General features: G+C 36.3%; 1 protein-coding gene across 2 annotated transcripts in view; it reads left to right on the top strand.

Annotated features, from left to right (window-relative positions):
• The window catches only part of WDHD1 (WD repeat and HMG-box DNA binding protein 1), a 62,872-nt gene extending 39,758 nt beyond the window's left edge, over nucleotides 1-23,114 (top strand). For both annotated transcript variants that reach the window (XM_026000655.2, XM_026000656.2), the window contains exons 15-26: nucleotides 1,660-1,797; nucleotides 3,453-3,609; nucleotides 9,410-9,524; nucleotides 10,606-10,737; nucleotides 11,921-12,138; nucleotides 12,270-12,388; nucleotides 12,997-13,053; nucleotides 14,963-15,006; nucleotides 15,404-15,574; nucleotides 16,377-16,507; nucleotides 20,213-20,351; nucleotides 22,311-23,114. In XM_026000655.2, coding sequence (XP_025856440.2) covers nucleotides 1,660-1,797; nucleotides 3,453-3,609; nucleotides 9,410-9,524; nucleotides 10,606-10,737; nucleotides 11,921-12,138; nucleotides 12,270-12,388; nucleotides 12,997-13,053; nucleotides 14,963-15,006; nucleotides 15,404-15,574; nucleotides 16,377-16,507; nucleotides 20,213-20,351; nucleotides 22,311-22,511 — 1,622 coding nt within the window. In that variant the 3' untranslated portion in view covers nucleotides 22,512-23,114. The remainder of the gene's footprint in view (nucleotides 1-1,659; nucleotides 1,798-3,452; nucleotides 3,610-9,409; nucleotides 9,525-10,605; nucleotides 10,738-11,920; nucleotides 12,139-12,269; nucleotides 12,389-12,996; nucleotides 13,054-14,962; nucleotides 15,007-15,403; nucleotides 15,575-16,376; nucleotides 16,508-20,212; nucleotides 20,352-22,310) is intronic.
• Nucleotides 23,115-23,357: the final 243 nt, after the last annotated feature.

The raw sequence follows: 23,357 nt of genomic DNA, 5'->3' as shown, positions 1-23,357 counted from the left end.
AGAGACACAGGCAGAGGGAGAAGCAGGCTCCATGCAGGGAGCCTGATGTGGGACTCAATCCCAGGACTCCAGGATCACGCCCTGGGCCAAAGGCAGGCGCTAAACCGCTGAGCCACCCAGGGATCCCTTGCTGTTTACAACTTTAAATTGGTTTCATGACTCATAGTTTAAAAATGCAGTTTGAGAAACTTCCTGGGATATCTCCTCAAGGCCTATGGCTTTAAATACATTTGTGTGTCCATGACTTATAAATTAGTATCACCAGTCCCTCTCTTTGTATCTACAGATTTATATATCCAGTGGTTACTTGAAATCTTTCTATAGTTTTGATACTCATTTCAAACTTGAGTAGGTCATAATAAATAAAACCTTTTATTTTTTTTTTTACCTTCCACCTTGCCTTTTTTTTTTTTTTTTTTAAGATTTTGTTTATTCATGAGAGACACAGAAAGGCAGAGACATAGGCAGAGGGAGAAGCAGGTTCCCTGTGGAGAGCCCCATGCAGCACTCTATCCCAGGGTCCTGGGATCTCACCCTGAGCCGAAGGCAGGCGTTCAACCACTGAGCCACTCAGGTGTCCCTTGTCTTTTACTTAGTTTTCCCCATCTGAGTAAATGGCATACTATTAACCCAGCCACTCAGGGCCAGAAATGTAAGAATTATTATGAATTTGCTTTCCCTCCCTTCCTCCCCCATCAACCCTATCAGTGAAGTTGTATCATCATATCAGTTCTTTTGAATAACATATTCCAAACCATCTCTTTTCATCTCCTCCACTAAAACTCCAGTCCAACCTAGATGTCTTTTCTTAGACTACTAGTAGCCCTGTAACTGGCTTGTCAGCCTCAGTCCTTGCTTCCACAGTCCATTCTCCACATAGCAGCCTGAGTGATCTTTTAAAAACATAAATCAGAACACGTCCGTCTTCTGCTCAAATTCCTCTAATGACTTCCCATTGCTTTAGAATAAAAATCAAACTTTTTATCACAGCTATCAAGGTCCTACATGATCTGACCTTTGCCTGCCTCTTCAGCCTCATCTCTTGCCATTTTTGCTTGTTACTCATTCTAGCCTTACTAGCTTTTTTGTGTTCTTCAAATTTACCAAGCTTGTTCCCATCTTAGGACCTTTTCATTAGCTGTTCCTTTTGTTTACTATATTATACCTCTTTCCCCTAACTTGCAGTTTGTATCTCAGCTAAATTTCACTTTCTCAAAGACGCCACCTCTGACTGTCCAATCTGAGGTGACCATATAGTCTGACACTCTCTATCATGTTATTATTTTAACTCTTAATAACATTTTGCATTTTTTTCTTTTTAAAAATTAGTCTTTTCCTACTTGAATATAAATGTCTTGAGAACAGTGACTTTTTCTTCTTTACCGTTATAGCCCTGTTACCTGGCACATATTAATCTCTTTGTAAATATTTCTTGAGTGAATGAATTACCACTTAATACCACTTCATATAAATAGTCCCTGTAACAGAGTATTCTGCTTCTAATACCTGGCTGGTACCTCAATCAGGTGGGTTATCCATAAAAAGTACTGCTACTTTATATAAGAATTTGTCACAAAATCAATTCACAGAAAGTACTCTAGACTGCATTATAGCTAAATAGCCTTTGATATCTGATTTCTATTTATATTTTCTCACTAGGTACAGGATTTGATGGTGATCAGTGCCTTGGAGTTCAACTGCTAGAGTTGGGGAAGAAGAAAAAACAAATTTTACATGGTGATCCTCTTCCTCTTACAAGGAAATCCTACCTAGTGTGGGTTGGATTTTCAGCTGAAGGCAAGATAAACTCATTTGTTTATATTAAAGACATTTTTCAAGTAGAAATTATTCCATTGTTTTATTCCTAATTAATTTTATAAGATAAGTTGTCTATATGTATGCTTAAATTACTACATTGGCAGTGGGAAACTGGAATTGTTAGGCAAGGTAGCCATTGTTTCATGTATGACATCTGTTGTTCATGTGAATTCTGGTTAGAAAACATACAAAGAGAGAAATACATTTCCTTAAAAGTTTGTTATAGATACCAAGGAGATACAAATAGTGGTGAAGTTGTGGCTTTTCCAGCAGATTCTGTACAAAAAATAGGAAATTTCAATAGCTGCACTGTCTACTACAGTCACCACTAGTCACATGTGGCTATTGAGCACTTGAAATGTGGCTAATCTGAATTGAGATGTACTATAAGTAAAAATACTCTGAATTTTGAAGGCTTTATAAAAAAAAATCTCAATAATTCTTTTATGTTGATTACATGTTAAAATGATAATATTTTAGATATATTGGATTTAATAAAATCTATTGTTAAAATTAACTTCACTTTCCCCCCCTTTCCTCATATGGCATTAAGAAAAATTAGATTTATGGGCACATTTAATAGTGGCTTATGACTAATGATGATTTGAAGTACCTCATTTTAAGGTACCTGTTGGCCCTATTTCCTAATTCAAATGTTTCCATTGGAGATTCATGCCCTTCAGGTATCTTATTGGAAACTCCAGATTGTCTTTTAAAAAGTCAGCCATTTCTAGATGTGTTTTCTAGTTGGGTATTATTGGCCATTTATGTTCTTTTTTTTTTATTTTAAAGATTTTTATTTATTTATTCATGAGAGACAGAGAGAGAGGCATAGACACAGGCAAAGAGAGAAGTAGCATCTCCACAGGGAGCCCAATGCAGGACTTGATCCCAGGACCCTGGAATCACAACCTTGAGCGAAAGGCAGAACACTCAACCACCGAGCCACCCAGGCATCCTGCCATTTATGTTCTAATAATGTGATCATCAATAACTTCCATTCAAATAGCTTGATTTTATCCCCAGTTACCACTCAGATCTAGACTTGAGGAAAATACAGTGTGAGAGGTGTGTAAAGTCACAGATAAAGGGGCAGTTAGGGAATATGCTATGTACTTCCTGAGATGAGAACAGAATAAGTGAGAAACAGGGAGGCTTGTTTTCTAGTTAAGAGTTGCTTACCTCAGAGTTGGGGAACACAAGGGACAAGGCCAAGAAGGCAAAGGAAGAAGAATAGTAAAGACAGATTTCTCTAGATCATCACTATGCATCTGGTTCTGGCCATTTTTCCAAGTCTTTCTTAACTAGTGAAACTTCGGGTTCAGGTTTAACTTTTTTACTGAAATTGGCTTTTAAAAATACTGCTGTATTCCAGCAGGTGGCATAGTTCTCACTGAAAGTATCAGCTTTCCTCTTGGGTAAATTTTGGTCATATCACATGCAAATTTTTTTTTCTTTTATTCAGTTAGATCTTACTCTGTGGTTAATGAAATTTTGTGGGAAATAATCTTGAATTATTCACCTTTTTGCTTTTGAATTGACAGTTGAATCAATGGTATATATTTTTGAAATAGGATTTATTTCACAACTATGTAGCTTTTCTCCAAGTGATTTCTTTTTCAATTGGTGTGTAGGTACCCCCTGTTATGTGGATTCAGAAGGCATTGTTCGAATGCTTAACAGAAGGCTTGGTAATACATGGACTCCTGTATGTAACACAAGAGAACACTGCAAAGGAAAATCTGATCACTACTGGGTGGTTGGTATCCATGAAAATCCCCAGCAACTGAGGTGGGCTATTAGAAAGTGCTTAGTTGATTCTTTCTAAAAAGCACTTTGAAATTTCTCATTTTGTACTTTAAAGGTATTTTTAAAAATTTCTTTTTGTCCTTCATCTTCATTCATTTATTTGCCTTCTATATTCAATAACTTAGAAATTTGTTTATATTCATTTGGAAGTTTTCAACTGATTGTTTGACTTAGAACTAACTTACTTAACAAAATAGAAATTAAGTTTATTAGTGTAATTATAGTATTGTTTCAGCCAGACAGGGAAGGGATTTCTGGTTAAGTATGGCATTTCATCTTTTATTACAGCCTTTTATTTTAAGCTATGATTTAGAATGGAATAATTTAGTGGCTTTTGAGATTTTTAGAAGACTCAATAATTGTAACAAGGGAGAGGACTAGTAGAAATTTAGTAGTTGACTCCAAGTATAAAACTCTGAATTCATTTAGTCTATATTCAATATTGTATTAAATATTTAACTCTTTTTCTTGACACTTGAAATCTTGATCTAAACAACTGGCAGTGACATTGTGTTGGTGAACAAAGAGGTCTCTGCTTTCATGGAGCTAATAGACTGATTCAGGGGACAGATAACAGAAATAAATAAATGATATAATTACTACTTGGGATAGGGATCCCCGGGTGGCGCAGCGGTTTAGCACCTGCCTTTGGCCCAGGGCGCGATCCTGGAGGCCCGGGATCGAATCCCACATCGGGCTCCCGGTGCATGGAGCCTGCTCCTCCCTCTGCCTGTGTCTCTGCCTCTCTCTCTCTCTCTCTGTGACTATCATAAAAAAACAAAAACAAAAACTTAGGAGTTTAAAAAAAAAAATTACTACTTGGGATAAATGCCAGAAAGTAATCTGAAGAGACCCATGATGGAGAATAATAGAAGGGCACATTCTAGGTAGCATGGTCACATAAGACTCTTAATAGAGATAGTATTAAAATGAGACCCAAGGCCAAGAAGTCTGTTAGGCAAAAATGGAGTGAAAAATGATTCATGAAGAATAGACAGCATGTATAAAGGTCCTCAGGTCAGAAAGAGCTAGATATGTTTAAAGAATTGAAAGGATGTAAATGTGGCTGGCATACCAGAAGCGAGAGTTGGTGGAAGGCATAAGTCCATGATGAAATCAGAAAGACCCACAGGCTGCATTATAGACCATATAGAGAAGTTAATATTTCATTTAGTTATATCATGAAGCCATTCAACAGTTCTATCTAGGGAATGATGTAATCTGATTTATGCTATAAAAAAATACATGTGGTAAATGGATTTGCAGAGATAAGGCTGAAAGAAGGAGCCCAGTTTTCAGTCAGGGGATTTTTCCTGCTTTCTGGGGATGTTTGGAGATGCGGGATAGAATCTTTAGCTATCACAATGATTAGGAGTTATCCTGGAATTTAGAGAGCTATAGCCAGTTAGCTGTGGAATTTAGAGAGCTGTTGAACATCTTTAGTGTGCAGGATGGTCCTGTTCAACTACAGATTGTCCTTCACCAAGTGCCTTCAGTGCTTCCATTGAGAAGCACTGAGGACGATTTTGGAGTCACCTAGCTGAGCTATAAGTATGACAGAACAAGTGTGGGGGCAGTAGAAATTAAAGGAACCATATTTTGAGACAGAAACAGTAGGATTTACTGATAGATTGGGAGTTGGGAGTGAGAAGACTCAATAATGACACCCATGTTTTCAATTTAAGAAACTAGATGGATAGTTGTACAATTTATAGAAATAAGAGATGAAAATGAATTCTCACTTGGGTGTGTTAAGTTTGAAATGACTCCAAAATATCCAAATAGAGATATTAAGAAGGTGTTGTAATACATGATTGTAAGATAAATTTGGGAATCACCAAAATATAGGAGGTACTTAAAGTCATAGTAATAAATGAGATCCCTTAGAAGAAAGAAACAAGAAAGGCCACAGAATGCAATCATTAAAATTCCAACATTTAGAGATCAGATTTTGGGAGATGGAGCTTTTGAATAAGGAAAAGGAATATTAGCTAAGCAAATAGAAAAAAAAAATCACTTGAAGAGGGTCATATCACAAAAGCTGTAAGTAGAGACTATTTCAAGAAGACCATAGTTAGGTAAATAAAAAGTCTCTTGAATATATGAAAAGATGATTGATATCAAAATAAGATAAATACAATCAAGAATTTTCATTTTACTTATCGAATGAAGAAAATCTGAAAATTTGAAAACACTCTTAGTTGGTGAGGCTGGAGGGAAAGAATCAAGCTTATAATTGCTGATAGTATAAATTGGTTACAATCCCTATGGAAGGCAATTTGTCAAGAACTTCCAGAATTAGAAATCATGTGCTCTTTTATCTGCCTTAGGATCTGTCCTCCAGATACATTACTTCCTGTTTACTTTTTTTTTTTTTTTTAATTTATTTATCCATGAGAGACACAGACAGAGGCAGGGACACAGGCAGAGAGAGAAGCAGGCTCCATGCAGGGAGCCCAATGTGGGACTTGATCCCAGGACTCCAGGATCATGCCCTGAGCCAAAGGCAGAATGCTTTAACCACCAAATCACCCAGGCGTCCCAGTTACTTGTTGTTTAAAGTACGTTCTATGGACCATAGTTCTATGTTCTATGGACCAGCAGCATCAGCATCACCAGGGCCTTATTAGAAATGCCGAATTTCAGGTGGCTCAGTCAATTAAACATCTGCCTTCAGCTCACGTCATGAACCCAGGATCCTGGGATGAATCCCCACATCAGGCTCCCTGTTCAGTGGGAAGTCTGCTTCTCCCTTTACCTTTGTCCGCCTGCTTCACTCATGCATGCACACGCGTTCTTTCTCTCAAATAAAATCTTAAAAAAAAAAATGCCGAATCTCAGGCATCACTTCAGACCTGAATCAGAACCTGCATTTTAACAAGATCTTCAGGTGGTTTTTGTGCACGTTAAACGTTAGGAAGTACTACTGCTAGCACATGTGGGAATGATACATGTAAAATATATCCTACCTTGTAGGATTGTTGATACTATCAAAAGATTGTAACCCTAAATTTCCATTAGTAGAAGAATAGGGTAATAATGTATGTACAAGTGTACACTAGAATACTATGTAGACTTTTTAAAAGGTAAAGCACCATCATTTATGTGATAAGAGATGTGTATCAATATATAAAGAAGTCTTGTAACTCAAAAAATATATAAATCAATTAAATAAGCATAATGTTTGAATGTTTCTTGAAAACACATGTGGCATGAAAAGATATTCATTAGTTATTAAGGATATGTAAATCAATGCCACAGAGATACCACTGCATTCCCTCTAGGATGGTTAGTCTCCAAAAATGGACAATAACAAGTACTGTTGAGCATGTGGAGACATTGGAACCCTAAACAGCGCTAGGTGGGGATATAAACTGATAACAGTTTGGCACTTCCTCAAGCGGTTAAACATAAAATTAGCATATGACCTACCTGTTCAACTTCTAGGGATACAAATAAAAGAAATAAAAACATGTCATTTAAGTCCATACAAAACGCCTGCTTTTAATGATGAATATGAGTAATTATTCATCTGTAGAGTTACCACTCCTACCTCCATTTTTTTTTTAATGTATTCTTACTGTCTTTTTTTTTAGATTTTATTTATTCATGAGAGACATAGAGATAGAGAGGCAGAGACACAGGCAGAGGGGGAAGCAGACTCCACAGGAAGAGCCCAGTGTGGGACTCGATCCTGGGACCCCAGGATATCTCCCTGAGCTGAAGGCAGGCGCTAAACTGCTGAGGCACTCTCCTACCTCCATTTGAAACAAACTTCAGTATAGTAAAAACTGTTTTTATTTGCTCTGAAGATTTTTTTTTTCATGATCACTACTGGTTAATATATAACTGAGAGTTTAATTCAGTGTGCTACAGTCTAATTTGCTCTCTACAAACATCAACCTTCCTTTTCTCTTTATCTTTTATTAAATAAAGCTCTTACGGTTTATTTAACATGCTTGAAAATGAATTTTTTTTTTGTATTCGTTTAACAAGCATTTGTTATAGTACTGTCTATATGTAGTACACTACATAAAGCTAAGTAAGGCCAGCAGGCTGGAAGAGTTGGCTGGTAAAACCATTACTCCTGAGTAAGTGCTTTAAACAATTTATGAACAAAGTCTCCTCCATGCAACCCAGAACACAAAGCAAAACTGGTTGCCTGGGGGAAGCTTAATCTGGACATTGGCCCAAATTTTCTCTAGTCTGATATTTTTTCAACTCTTCCTTTAATAAGAGAACAAGCTTTATGATTTATTTGAAAAGGAATTGAAGTAATTTTGTCTTCTTAGTAAGCCATAGTTTATTTTTTCACATTTTGTCCTCCAGATGATTTAGCCACATAGTTTCCAGGAAGCTCATTCATTGTAGGCAAAACCCACCAAATTAGCAGTCAAATGAATTTGTTTTTCCTCTTCTTCCATGAAAGGGATGTTTAATGGAGAACAAGTTTTTTTACTTCCAGTCTTTAAAGCTAAAAGGATAAGAAGTGTGAATTAGTACTCTGCTTTGATGTAAATACGGCTTTAAAAAAACTATTAATAAATCCTAATTTTTCTTTGTGATAATTGCTATGACTAAGTCAAAAACTATTTGAGCTATAAAATGTTTTTAAAAAGAGAGTATAAGCTTTTTATAGAAAAAATAATGTTAAGGCGATTAAGATTATTCCCAATGTTCCTTGTGATTTTTCACACATATATACATATATAACTGGACTTGTTCCTTTCTGAATGCACATGTTCTTTTTTATTTTGTAAGACTAATAAACCACTGCCTTTTTTGAGTGACAGAATTGCTACAAGAGATTTTTTCAAATTCAGGTATTCACACTGCCACCTCATGTTGTATGGTGAAAACCACTGATTTATTAGAAATCATAAAAGAGGAGGAAGAAGAAAAGACATATGTTCAAAAATATTAGAACTCTAAAAACATGTTTGTATTTTTATTGTATGGTCACAAAAAGAAGAAAGTGTATTCAAATCTTACTAGGAGGGGGGAGCTATGTACTTTGAAAATAATTCCTGAGTATTGCCACCTATTTAATTTTTAACTACTCTGGTGGGCATTTGATAATACTAAGTTAAAAGGGTATTCCATATGCATGTATCATTCTGTGATTAATGAATGCTTTTTAATTAATAAATTGCATTAGTATTCATACTGATGGGCATCTTTATTATTATTATTTTTTGATGGGCATCTTTAAATACCTTATATATCCTAATCAGAAAAGGTTTAGACAAAGTACTTGCTCACTGAGCTATTACCACATAAGGCAACCATTGATTTAGCAGAGCAGATATATATGATAACCAGGTATATGTTGGATTTTCTGCTTCACTTTCACCAATATCTAGTAAAACATTTACCTGTATTGGACATATCACCATCTTTTTTTCTTATTTGACACTTTTTACCAGCGACACCAAGTATTCCCAAACTGACAGTTAAAAGTGAATATGCTTCATCAGCACTTTATCTTGGGTGATTTATTTTATAAAATAAATCCCTTGACAACTCTTTATGGCATAGCTGCTATATTTTAAAAGTGGGCAGTTTGCTAAGGAAAAACTGATGTGAGGAGGGATTTTTAAAATCTTGAAATGCATGGGGAGGGATGGGAAGTGTGAAGTTTTAAAAAAAAAAGTGTATATTATTAAGCCAGCTATTAGAATAATATTCCAAGTTATTGGATTTTAGAAATTTTATATTTTAACAGTTTTTATGATTTTGGGGGAAATTTTTGTGGTGAGACACTTTTTTTTTTTACTGACAGGTGCATTCCTTGCAAAGGTTCTCGGTTTCCTCCTACCCTTCCTCGCCCTGCTGTAGCTATATTGTCCTTTAAGCTTCCTTATTGTCAGATTGCAACAGAGAAAGGACAAATGGAGGTATGTAGAAGTCTTACCTTGACACTCTGAATTTGATAATAATTGCCTTTGGACAGCCTGGGTGGCTGGCTCACCAGTTTAGCGCCGCCTTCATCCCAGGGCGTGATCCTGGAGACCAGGGATCGATTCCCATGTCAGGTTCCCTGCATGGAGCCTGCTTCTCCCTCTGCCTGTGCCTCTGCCTTTCTCTTCCTCTCTCTCTGTCTCTCGTGAATAAATAAAATCTTAAAAAAAAAAAAAAAGATAATACATTACTTTTGTAGACATTTAAAAATTTCCCTGATGACCAGAATTGAATACTCATTACGTTGTAATTAAATAAATAGTGTACAGGGAAGGAGAATGACTGCTTATGATCACCAGGGTACCTAATTGCCATCACTGCTTCCAGGGATTTTGTCTATGAGGTAAATGGGTATGACCATCAGGGACTCACTAGGGGTAAGGCTCTCATTTTCAGAGTTGAGTGAGTGCCTAAGAGGGCAGGCCTCCATAAATACTGTGTCTTAGGCAGAAGCTTGCTTCACTCTAGTCCTGGCCCTTGCCATCAAAAGTCATTTGAAGTCTTGCAATTAGTTACTCTAACCAGGAAACAAACCAGTCTCTTAAAAAATAGTTTACCAAGTTTTCTGAGCATTAACTATGATAGCAAAGAAACTGTTTAAAATGCTATATTTCAGGGGTCCCTGGGTGGCTCAGGGGTTTAGCGCCTGCCTTCGACCCAGGGCATGATCCTGGAGTCCCAGGATCGAGTCCCACATCAGGCTTCCTGCAGGGAGCCTGCTTCTCCCTCTGCCTGTGTCTCTGCCTCTTTCTCTCTCTCTCTCTCTCTCTGCGTGTCTCTCCTGAATAAATAAAGTCTTAAAAAATAATAAAAAGAAAATGCTAAATTTCCTTTTCTTTGAGGACAAAAAATGAAGTTAAGCTTTGGTATCATATTAAAATTTGAATTATAAAATAAGCTATAGAAAGTATTTCAAAAATTATTTTATTCAGAATCTGTTATCTTAAGATAAATATTTAACACTTGCCTGGTATTAAGCTGATTGTTTTCTCTAAGCAGTTTTTTCCACTTTTGTAGGAACAATTTTGGCGTTCCGTTGTGTTTCATAATCACCTTGATTATTTAGCTAAAAATGGTTATGAATATGAAGAAAGCACTAAAAATCAAGCAGTAAAAGAACAACAGGAGCTTTTAATGAAAATGCTTGCGGTGAGTAAAATAAATATGCTAGAAAAATTGAAGTTACACTTTTCTATAGATTGGATTTCTTAAAAGTGTGCATTAGTACCAAGTTCCACAACCTCAAAATCTTTTTTTTAATTTTTAAAATTTTAAATCCAGTATAATCAACAGTGTTATATTAGTTTCAGGTGTTACAGTACAGTGATTCAACAATTCTCTATATTACTCAGCTCTGTTTCCCATTGATGTTGCAGTTGAAATATTTAAGACATTAACCTTGTAACTAACATCATAGGGAGATAACACCTTAACCTATTTCACCTATCTCCCTACTCACATCTCCTCTGGTAACTATCAGTTCTCTATACTTAAGAGGCTGGTTTTTTTGTTTGTCTCTTTTTCCTTTGTTTGCTTTGTTTTTTAAATTATATATATGAGTGAAATCGTATGGTATTTGTGTTTCTCTGATTTTACTTAGCATTATACTTTCTAGATCCATCATGTTGCAAAAGGTGGTCTTCACTGTTGTCACCACTATGCAACACTGCCTTGAGTTTAGTATTAATTAAAGGAATTTAATTAGTTTATTGTAGAATAAGTTGTGTTCTTTTATAAAATGTCATATGTGGTCTAGGAACTAGGAGCCTTTTTACTTCCCACAGCACATCTAAGAAAATCTGGTTTGTTTACAAAGTAGCATTATAGGAACTGTTCCTCTGGAACAGTGTTTCTCAGCAGGGTATCATATCAGTAGCTTGAGGACTGGTCAGTTCTTTAGTATTCCTGTCTCCCTGGCAAATGCCGGAAGTTCAACCTAATTGAACTCCTTCATTGAATCTAAGCTAATATTGATTGTAAAATGCACCATTACTTTACCTAAGCCAAAAAAATACTGAAAATTAAACTCTGACCCACCATCAATTGTGAGATGCTTCCCACTTTTAGAGATGTTAAAATGTGTAAAAGTAGGCATCTTAGAGTCAGATACGTTATCTAGAAAAGTGCTTTCTCGATTTTACTACTAGTTATCATTCTTTTATTTTTAAAAAGTTTCACCTGAGGGATGCCTGGGTAGCTCAGCAGTTGAGTGTCTGTGTCTCTGCTTCTCTCTCTGTGTCTCCCATGAATGAATAAATGAATAAATAAATATCTTTTTAAAAAATTAAAATTTTCACTTGACATGATTTTTTTTTCCCCATTTTTGGGTTAGCTTTCTTGTAAACTGGATCGGGAATTCCGTTGTGTGGAACTAGCTGATTTAATGACTCAAAATGCTGTGAACTTAGCCATTAAGTATGCTTCTCGTTCCCGGAGATTAATGTTGGCCCAAAGACTTAGTGAACTGGCTGTAGAGAAGGCAGCAGAATTGGCAGCAACTCAGGTAGAAGAAAAAGAAGAGGAAGATTTCAGAAAAGAGCTGAATGCTGGGTAAGAAATAATTAGTTGCTAAATTTTTCTTTACCATTCTGAATATTAAATTGGTCTTTGCATAGCCCTTTATTTTTTTTATTTTTTATTTTTTTGCATAGCCCTTTATTGAATAATATATTGTCTTTTAGTTACAGTAATATTGCTGCAGAGTGGAGCCAGTCAAGGCTCAAAAACCAAGTTGAAGAAGATACAGAGGACAGTGGAGAAGCTGATGATAAAGAAGAAAAAACAGAAATACATAAGCATGGCAAGATACATTTTTTAAAAAAGATTTATTTATTTATTTTGGAGAGGGAGCATGTTTGTGAGTGGGGGGAGGGGCAGAGGGAAAGGGAGAGAGAGAGAAGCAGACTCCTTACTGAGTGCAGAGCCCAACTGGTCCAGGGGCTCGATCTCACAACCCAAGAGATTTTTACCTGACCTGAAAATCAAGAGTTGGGTGCTTAACTGACCAAGCCACCCAGGTGCCCCGTAAGATACATACTTAGGGCAATTTTTTTTTCTTTTTAAGATTTCATTTATTTTATTTATTCATGAGAGACACACACAAAGAGAGAGAGGCAGAGACACCGGCAGAAGGAGAAGCAGGCTCCATGCAGGGAGCCCAATGCGGGACTCAATCCCGGGACTCCAGGATCACGCCCTGGGCTGAAGATGGCGCTAAACCGCTGAGCCACCTGGGCTGTAAGGCAATTTAAAGATGAGAAATGTTATTATATGACTTTCCCCATTTTACTTAGCTGTGGAAAATTGAATACTTGTACTTTGTCAAGGCATCTTTGTTGATTGTTAATTATAGAGAGTAACTTTATCTTCACATCTACATTATATTGTTTTATCTTAATTATTTTATAGGACAGAATCCATTCTCCAAAAATGCAGATTCCTCTGATGTGCCAGCTATTAAGTCAGGTAAGAAATGTGATTTTGAAAAAAAAAAAAAAAGAAATGTGATTTTGTAATATCAAGAAAATTGTGCCAGTACTCTTTAAAATGATCTATCTATTCAAATAGACCCCATACCCCCCACCCCCACCCCCACCCCTCTGCCCTTGGTTTGTTTTTATTAGAAATGTTTGTGAAACTGCTAATTTTACAAATATTTATTAAATGCCTATTGTATTTCAGGTATTTGACTAGGTGGGAGATACAAAAGTCCATGTAGACATGCATGGTTGATTCCTGCATAACTCTTATATAGTACCAACTGACTTTAAGCCATGTGTATATATCCCTTTGATTTTTAAAAATTACCTATAAATACATGTATAGAGTATTACAAAAGCATATAACCATGTGCTGTAATCTAGTTAGAGGTAAGAGATTGGTTGGAACCCCAAGGGAGGTGTCATGGAATGTTTAAAGCACAGACCTGCAGCTAGGCAAAGGTGGGTGAGAGCAGAAGCAAGGGAAATGTGACTTAAGGAACAGCATGTATGAAGCTATAAGAGTTGTGTGAACAGCACAGAGGCAGAGAAAAGTGGTGTTGAGTGGTTTTAGAGTGATGGGTGGGAGCTAAATCATGCAGATCCATATAGGCCACAGTAAGGATTTTGATCTTTATTCTGAGGTGCTGGCAGGCTGTTGTAGGTTTCAAGCAGAGGCATATTATGCACATTGGCAGAGGAGGAATGCACATAAGGAAACTACTGAGGCAGTCCAAATGACATTGAATAGTGGCTTAGACTAGTGTGGTGGTGACTAATGGGAGAAAGAATGAGAATTGATGAGGTATTTTTGAAGAAAAGGTAGAATATGGAAGTTCAGGGTGTAAAGAATGATTCAGTTTTGAATATTTGAATGATTGATGGTACTGTTTACTGAGAAAACACTTGAGAAACTCAGGTTTAGATAGAAGGGTGGAAAAACTACTACTGAATATCTGGGTTAGGAGCTCAGTAAAGTAGTCTGGGAGGGAGATATAAAGTGAAAATTGTTGGCATAACCATAGCAGTTTAAATCATGGGCATGGGTGAGTGAGCATTGGAGAGGAATATAAAGGGAGAGGAAAAGTGAGCTGAGGGATAGGGAATCCCCAGCATTTAAACGTTAGGCAGAAGAGGTTAAGGAGGAGAACCATCAAAAGAGAATGAAATAAGAGAGGAAGGAGGTAGGAATGTGGAATCTCAGAAGTCAAGAGGATGAGACCATATCAAGAAGAAAAGAAACTTCATCTATATTACATGCTGTTGAGGGGGTCAAATGAGATGATGACTGAAAACTATGCACCAGATTTGGCCAAATGGAGTCTCTTGGGTCCTTAGCAAGAGCAGATTCTATAGGGTTGTAGGGCTGGAAGCCCATATTATTTTGGATGTTGGAATGTATGAACAGCAAGGAACTGGGAATAGCTGTGTAGACAACTCTTGAGAATTTGGTTGTATAAGGGAATTAAAAATGATGACCAGAGGGCATGTGGGGTTGAGCGGGTTTGTTGTTTGTTTAAGTTGAGAGAAAAGATGGTGTATCCATTGATCGGACAAATGTCCTGACAAAGCAAGAGGGGATGAGATCTAGAGCACAAATAGAGGAGTTATTAACCTTAGCTACAAGACACCATTCTTCCATGGTAATAGGAGAAAAGGCTAGGTCTATACATATTGGGTTGGTAAATTTCATAGTGATAAGTTGGGATAGTTCCCATGTAATAGCTTTTATTTTGTCTTAGAAATAGATCATATATAGTTGTTAATAATTTTAAAGTTGCAAAAGTACATTTGTTTTTGTGTAATACAGATTGAAATATTCCATCTGTTATTACAGATGTCAGAAGTCTTCTATGTTTTACCACTATTAAGTGAGGGTTTCTTTCTTATGAAAGGTGCAGTTACCTCTAGCAACCAAGGACGAGTAAACCCCTTCAAGGTAAACTCTTTGCAGTGATATTTAAAATGTATTTCAATACATTTTTATACAGAGAAGTATTTCCAAACCACCAGATTACCCTCCCTAGACTTGGAGGCATTAAACACTAAAGCAGATTTTATGAAAACAGATGAAAACAGCACTAACTAGTTCACTTGGCTAAGACTTATATGTTCTACTTATCTTCTAAATACCGATGGTTTTGAAAGATATTCCATTTTCCTTGGGGATGTGGTATATTTAATGTATGTATTAGTCTTAATTTGGATTATACAAAATGTATTCAATTCCAAAGTGAGACTACAGTATAGACTTAACAGAAATTTAAAGGAAAAATGAATCTCTTGGTATTTTATTTTCTTTAAACATAAAATGCTAATAGTAGTTTGCTCTTTAGGTATCAGCCAGTTCCAAAGAGCCAGCCACTTCAGTGAATTCAGCACGTTCAACTAATATTTTAGACAGTATGAACAAATCGTCCAAGAAATCTATTGCACTTAATCGAGCTACAAATAATGAAAAGTCTCCAGTTATAAAGCCTCTAGTTCCAAAGCCAAAGTCTAAGCAGGTACTATTTCAACTAACCACATCAGTAATAAGCAGTGTATGATCTGTTTTTGTTTACTCTTTGAGATATGGAACAAAGAGGCTCCATTTGTGTATCATTGATTGTCTAATGAGGGTAGTGGTTCTCAAATCTGATTTTGCTTCTGAATCACTTTTTGAGGGGTGCCCGAGTGGCTCAGTGGTTGAGCATCTGCCTTTGGCTCAGGTCGTGAATCCTGGGGTCCTGGGATCAAGTCCCTCATCGGGCTTCTTGTGAGGAACCTGCTTCTGCTTCTGCCTGTGTCTCTACCTCTCTGTCTGTGTCTCTCATAAATAAATAAATAAAATCTTAAAAATAAAAAAAAAATCACTTTTTGAAACATAAATGTACTCAGGGCCCAGGGACTCAGACATCCATCTGTTTTGAAAAAATTTTCCAGATGATTCTGATGTATATCTTTGTTTAATGATGATGCTATGGTACTTGGCCCTGAGCTTTCTTTGTTCTTTATTCTGATTTTGCCTTCTAGTTTCATCTCAGATTTGGTATTTCATCCCAGATTTGTCATTAGTACAGTAGATCTTTTATCTTTTCCATTTCATGTAATAAAATGCAGCATTTAGAAAATGTGGAATTTAAAGTACAGTCTTTGTGGATTTTGTGTCTATAGTCATGTTTATGTTCAGCTGAGAACCTCAGGACTTCAGATGTTGGCATAAGAATTCTAAATATAAATATTTCTCCATATTTTTCAAAAGTTAATTGTAGTATATAAAATTGTACTAGATTTTGTTGCAGTTATTCATTATATTTGTTTTTACAGGCATCTGCAGCATCCTATTTCCAAAAAAGAACCTCCCAAGTTGATAAGACTGAGGATGTAAAAGAAGAAAATCCTCAAAATTCGTCATCTGAAACCCCAGCTATGTGTCCTCAGAACACTGAAAACCAAAGGTCAGTACATAGACAAATTTATTATTCTTAAGATGTAATATCCCAATAAAACTCATAGAGAAACAGCAATGCAGAATTATGCAACTCTCTTGTTCATTATTACAAATAATACATTGGCACTGGTGGTGGGCATTCTGAACACGTGACTTTAACGAAGCCATAAATATTGATTAATGTCTATTTATATTACTAAGGTATGCTCTGGTAAATTGTATGTTTTAAATTATATATATTTTATATTTTATAATTCTTTTTTTATAAATTTATTTTTTATTGGTGTTCAATTTGATATAATTCTGTTTTTGTCTTAAAATAGATACAGTTATGTGAGAAAAACAGTGAAAAGATACCCAAAAAAGTGTGATAAGGAGTAAATATCTTTCCTGTCCACTCAGTTCTCCTCTTCACCAGGAGTCACTACAACAGATTTCTAACATAGCCCTCCAGAATTACTTGTACATGTTCAAACACTTAGATGTGTCTATTTTTTAATTTTTAAAATTAATTAATTTTTTTTAAAGACTTTTATTTTTTTATTCATGAGAGACACACACAGAGAAAGAGGCAGAGACACAGACAGAGGGAGAAGCAGGCTCTGTGCAGGGAGTCTGACATGGGACTTGATCCCAGGTCTCCACGATCACGCCCTGGGCTGAAGGCGGCGCTAAACCGCTGAGCCACCCAGGTTGCCCTATTATTTTATTTTTACAGAAATGATAGCATACACATTATTCTGTACCTTCCTTTTTTTTTTTTTCCACTTTAGCAGCTTTTGTAGATCATTTCATATTACTACATAAAGAGTTTCTTTATCTTTTCACATCCACTGAATGGATATGCCGTAATTTATTCAATTCTCCTCTGGTGGACAGAAGGTGGTTGTTAGTCTTTCGCCAGTACAAACAGTACTGCAATGAATAACATGTAATCAATGAATGTCATTTCTCACATATACATATAGTTATAAGATGGATTCCTGTTCAAGTTAATGTGCACTTGTAATTCCAATAGATACTAACAAATTTTTCTCCATTGGTATTATATCATTTTCTATACCTCCAGCAATATGAGCACTCCTATTTGCCCGTATCCTATTTGTCTGTCATTACAATATGTTACCACATTTCTTGAGCTTTTTTTTTTTTTTAAGATTTTATTTATTCATGAGAGACACACACAGAGAGAGGCAGAGACACAGGCAGAGGGAGAAGCAGGCCCCATGCAAGGAGCCGACATGGGACTCGATCCCGGGTCTCCAGGATCACGCCCTGGGCTGAAAGCGGCGGTAAACCGCTGAGCCACCCAGGCTGCCTGAGCTCTCTTTTTAAAAAAATTTTTTTAAAGATTTTATTTGAGGGATCCCTGGGTGGTGCAGTGGTTTGGCGCCTGCCTTTGGCCTAGGGCACGATCCTGGAGACCCGGGATCGAATCCCACGTCAGGCTTCCGGTTCATGGAGCCTGCTTCTCCCTCTGCCTGTGTCTCTGCCTCTCTCTCTCACTCTGTGTGACTATCATAAATAAAAAAAAATAAAAAGAAAGTTTAAAAAAAAAAATAAAGATTTTATTTGAGAGAGAGCTCAAGCACGAACAGGGAGGAGGGGCAGAAGGAGAGGGAAAAGCAGACTCCCTGCTGAGCAGGGAGCCTGATGTGGGGCTCAGTCCCAGTGCCCCTGAGATCATGACCTGAGCCCAAGGCAGACACTTAACGGACTGAGCCCTTTAAGCACCCCAAAATGTTTTACTTTTAAGTGATCTCTATACCCTACATTGGGTTCAAGATCAGGACCTCAAGATCAAGCACTGTATCCTCTACCAACTGAGCCAGCCAGGCTCCCCTCATGTTAATTAATTTAAGAGGTAGCTATGGTTTTTTTTTTCCTATTTTGTACTGAATTCAAATTAGAGATTAAATAGTGAAGATTATATTTAAGAAGATTCAGTTTTTTTACTATCAACAACTGGCTATACAGAAAACTTACTTAAGGGGCACCTAGGTGGTTAAGTCGGTTAAGCATCTGCCCTCCGCTCAGGTCATGATCCTGGGATCGAGCCTCGCATTGGGCTCTCTGCTCAACAGGGAGTCTGCTTCTCCCTCTGCCCCTCCCCCAGCTTATGCTCTTACTTGCTCACTCTCAAATAAATAAAATCTTTTTAAAAATTAAAAAAAAGAAAACTTACTTACATGATAGTTCATTAAAAAATTAAGGCAGCCTGGGTAGCTCAGCAGTTTAGTGACACCTTTAGCCCAGGGTGATCCTGGAAACCCAAGATCAAGTCCCACATCAGCCTCCCTGCATGGAGCCTGCTTCTCCCTCTGCCTGTGTCTGTGCCTCTCTTTCTCTCTGTGTCTCTCATGAATAAATAAATAAAAATATTTTTAAAAAATTATCACCACTTAACCAAGTATTTTGTCACAAATGTTGATATACTAAATCAGAAGAGAAATGTTTAATTTTTTCTTTTCAAAAACAACTGTTTAGGGCCAGGGAGATTACATGCTATTAGCTAGACTTGTGACGTTGCCCCAGGTTTGAGTAAAATGAATATATATTAATTTCTGGAGATTCATGAACTTTTGTTTAGTATTGCTATTTGTTTTGATTTGTTCTATTATTTTTCTGGAAGTAGAATTATATTCTATGTCTAGCTATACTAGTAATATTTTTTGAAAAGCTTGTTTTTCTAAAAATTAAAAAGTTTAGATAAAATCCCTGAATTACTCATAAAGGTAATTCTTTCCTTCTAATCTTTTTTTAGTAAGGTAAGATTAAGATGTTATATTTAATGAGATTTGTATCAGATGTAATGTTATATCCTTTTTGTTTCCATTTAAAATTTTATCATAAACATTTTTCTCTGGTATTTTTGCCTCTATTTTTTGCTATGTCCTTAAGTTTTTATTCAGGTTCCATTTGGTTACAGAGTAGTGAGGGGCAGTATAGCTGGTGTGTTAAGTGTGGGGACTCTGTAGTCAAATTGCCAATCTGTTGAATCCCAGATCTGACTGGTGCTATCTGTGTAACCTGGAATAAGTTAATTCACATTTCTGAGCCTCAATTTCTTCATCTGTGGAATGGAGATAGCAATTGTACCTACCTCATTAGGGTTATTAAAGATGAGATGAGGTAATACATAGCATTTAATACAATGCCTAGCAGATAGTGTGTGCTCAGTAAATATTAAATATTTATGTTAAACCTTTGTGACCTAAAGACAATCTAAGTGTAGAGTCTAATAAAATTGACAAGTGTGCTGTGTTTATGCTTTACATAATAATTACACAAGAAAGGACCCACATTCTAGGTTAGCTGTGAGAGCAAGGATGAGGGGATGTAAGGATCTTGAGAGAAATAAAAATTTCAAATAGCTGGTTTGGAAAATGGAGAAAGAACCCACCAAGGCTACTTGGAAAAATTTTCCTGGCCCAGAGTGGCTGAGTGAAAATAGAGACCTTGAGCCTGTCAGCATTCTAAAAAGAGCTGAAAATACAAATGTGAGTAAAATTGGGATTTTTTCAGTTCATTATTCCTGTGGTCTTCAGGCAGTTTTAAGTGATATGTAGTATGAATATTAGCAAGTATAGTGAATTGTGTCTCTCTTACTTTATATAGGTTTGCAAAGACTAATAGTTAATTACTAATCTGAAAAATCATAAAGTACTTTACATTTTAAGCATAAATTTTTTTCACATAATTGCTATTTTAGGCCAAAGACTGGGTTCCAGATGTGGCTGGAAGAAAACAGAAGTAGCATTTTGTCTGACAATCCTGACTTTTCAGATGAAGCAGACATAATAAAAGAAGGAATGATTCGATTTAGAGTATTGTCAGCTGAAGAAAGGAAGGTAAGAATAATTTTGCTGAGATTGAGATCTTAGTAAATTCCCAGGTTTTAAAAATTCTTACAGGGCAGCCCCAGTGCTCCTCTGCCTGTGTCTCTGCCTCTCTCTCTCTCTCTCTCACGCGCGCGTGTGCGCGCTCTGTCTCTGAATAAATAAAATAAAATCTTAAAAAAAAAATTAAAAAAAAAATTAAAATTAACAGAAACTCTTGCTGGAGAGGAAATTAAATAACTGAAATGTCAGCTTTGAACATATAGATGTGTAATGATTACTATTTAGTGCTGATGGTTAAATTTTGGGCAGATACTACTGTTTATAGCTGTATATAAGTTCCTATATAAGTTGGAGGGGATACCCCAAGAAAAAGTATTACTTCTAAATCAAAAGCAAATAAAGTTAATAAGTAAAAATGAAATTAACTTACATATTTGGACTACTACTTTAGAGTTCTTACAAGCAGAGTTTTCTGGGATCCCTGGGTGGCGCAGCGGTTTGGCGCCTGCCTTTGGCCCAGGGCGCGATCCTGGAGACCCAGGATCGAGTCCCACGTCAGGCTCCCGGTGCATGGAGCCTGTTCTCCCTCTGCCTGTGTCTCTGCCTCTCTCTCTCTGTGTGTCTCTCATGAATAAATAAATAAAATATTTAAAAAAAAAAAAAAAAAAGCAGAGTTTTCTAAAATGCTGTGTACTTCCACAGTGAATACAAAATGAGAATACTGTGCTGCCTGGCTGGTTCAGTCGGTAGAGCATGTGACTCTTGATCTCAGGGTCCTGAGTTTAAGTCCCAAGGTGGCTGTAGAGCTTATTTAAAAACAAAACCAAAAACACCAAAATGAGAATACTACTTTTAAGTAAATAAAAAAAAAAAGGTGGTATTCTGTTATAACCATTCAGTTGGGAATTAGGACAGGTGATTAGTACCTATTGTTCCTCATGTAAATTTCTTCCATGTGAGGGAGGGCTGGGAGCAGCTTTCTGTTGAAAGGGGAAGGAATGTGTTTGGTATATCAATTAAATCCTCAGATTTCACTTCTCCAGGGATGATCATATGCAGCATGGGCACCTGGGCACCTGGTGAAATAGATACTTGCCTTGATAAACTGGGTTTTAAGAGTAAAGGTGTTACAAAATGAGGAAGCTAGGAACTGGTTTAACCACCTCTAGCCTCATTTAGAATTTCACTGGCAACTTTGTGCTTCTCATTTTTTATAAGAATTTATAAGAGCATACAAATTCTAAAGAATTAGATAAAATGGCATCTGAATGGTCTTATGCAGCAAAAGAGGAAGAGACTTGGTAAAAGTTGTGATTGTGTTTTTGAATACTGAAAAATATAATCAGTATTTTTAAGGTAAACCTTAAACATTTGCTTAAATCCAGTCTGTTAATATGAGAAATTTTGCAGCTCCAAAGGATTCCTTTCTACAGTAAAGAAATGGGAAAGGAAATAAGTGGAAGGAGCTATTACATATTAAAATAGATTTAAAAGACTGATGCATGGGCACTTGGGTGGCTTAGTCAGTTAAGCATCTAACTCAATCTCAGCTCAGGTCTTGATCTCAGGGTTGAGTTCAAGCCCCACATTGTGCTCCACGGTACGTATGGAGCGTACTTAATAAAATGAATGAATGATCTCAAAATAAAAGGTTTCATTTTTTAAAAATTACCTACAGTTATAGTATTTTGCACTTAATATGGTTAAATACTAGCAGAGTTTAGGTTGAAATATTAGAGGTAGAATATAGATTTGTTAATATTGCTCTGAAATTAAGTATTAAGAGATTTGTTAACAATGAGAACCCTTAATGATTAGATTAACAATTCAGGTGCTAATTATGCTGCTTTTTTTTTTAATGCTAGTTTTTATATATGGGATTGTTACCTGGAAAAGTAAGGAAATCATTTCCTTTCTATTTCTTAGTTATTGTCTATAAATCTTTTCTCTTCCCATATTTTTATAAAGGCATGGGCTTCTAAGGCCAAAGGAGGAACTACAAGTGATGGAGCTGAAGCAAAGAAGCGAAAACGTGTGGTTGATGAAAGTCATCAAACTGAAAATCAGAAAGAAAAAGCAAAAGAGAATCTGAATTTGCCTAAAAAACAAAAACCTTTAGATCTTTCTACCAATCAGAAACTGTCAGCTTTTGCATTTAAACAGGAATAGAGTTAAGAAAAGTAGGAAAGGTAATGGATTTTTTACTCATCGTTAATGAACCTGGACTTAAAATCCTTAGAAAACTCATTATGTATTTTTAAGTGTTTAATGCCAACTATTTGTCTTTATAAGATAACATAGTAATTATATTGGTGTAGGAAACGCCATATGTAGAAACCATCATCTCTGCAGATTGCTCTGCCTCCCAAATGGAGGGCCATTCAGAAACATTGTGATTACAGTCACTGACTTGAAGCCCCTGGCATGTTCCAATGGAAGCCAGTTTGATTTTGTTTCTTGCCTTCAAAATCATCAAAGCAAAGGTCTTCAAACCTCTGAGCATTGAAGTATCTTCAGTGGGTTTCCTTGTTTGATTTATGTCATGTACTGGGAAGTACTACAGAAGTTCTCTTCCAAGTTTGTTCCTGTAGACTCTTCTCTATGTCTGTACTGGACTAGGGGCCATGTTTTTTAATATGGGGCCTAAACATGTAAATTTTGTAGATGAGATTTTTTTCTATTGTTTGTTTTGGAAATTTTTTCGTATGTGTCTTTCAATTGTCTTTTGTATTACCGGGTTTTTAAAAAATAAATAAGACTTTCACATTTCCATATTTAGCTTACTATGGTCTTAACATTATATTTCTATGAAATGAAAATGTTTCTAGAAAATATATTTTATATATATTGCTGTAATTTCACCACCACCCCTATCCTGTTACACATCATACACATGGAAAAGAAGATTGAGAATACTGTTTTTATAGTATTTCAGCCTAGGGCATAACGTGTTCCTGGTAAGATACTCTGGTTATCATCATCAGCAGTACTTTCCTGAGCAAGTCTTTGAAGCTG

Source organism: Vulpes vulpes, chromosome 6 (assembly GCF_048418805.1).
Source record: "Vulpes vulpes isolate BD-2025 chromosome 6, VulVul3, whole genome shotgun sequence".
In the NCBI taxonomy this organism is placed as follows: Eukaryota; Metazoa; Chordata; class Mammalia; order Carnivora; family Canidae; genus Vulpes; species Vulpes vulpes.
The sequence above is the reverse complement of the archived record's forward strand: the minus strand, read 5'-3'. Positions and strand labels throughout refer to the sequence as shown.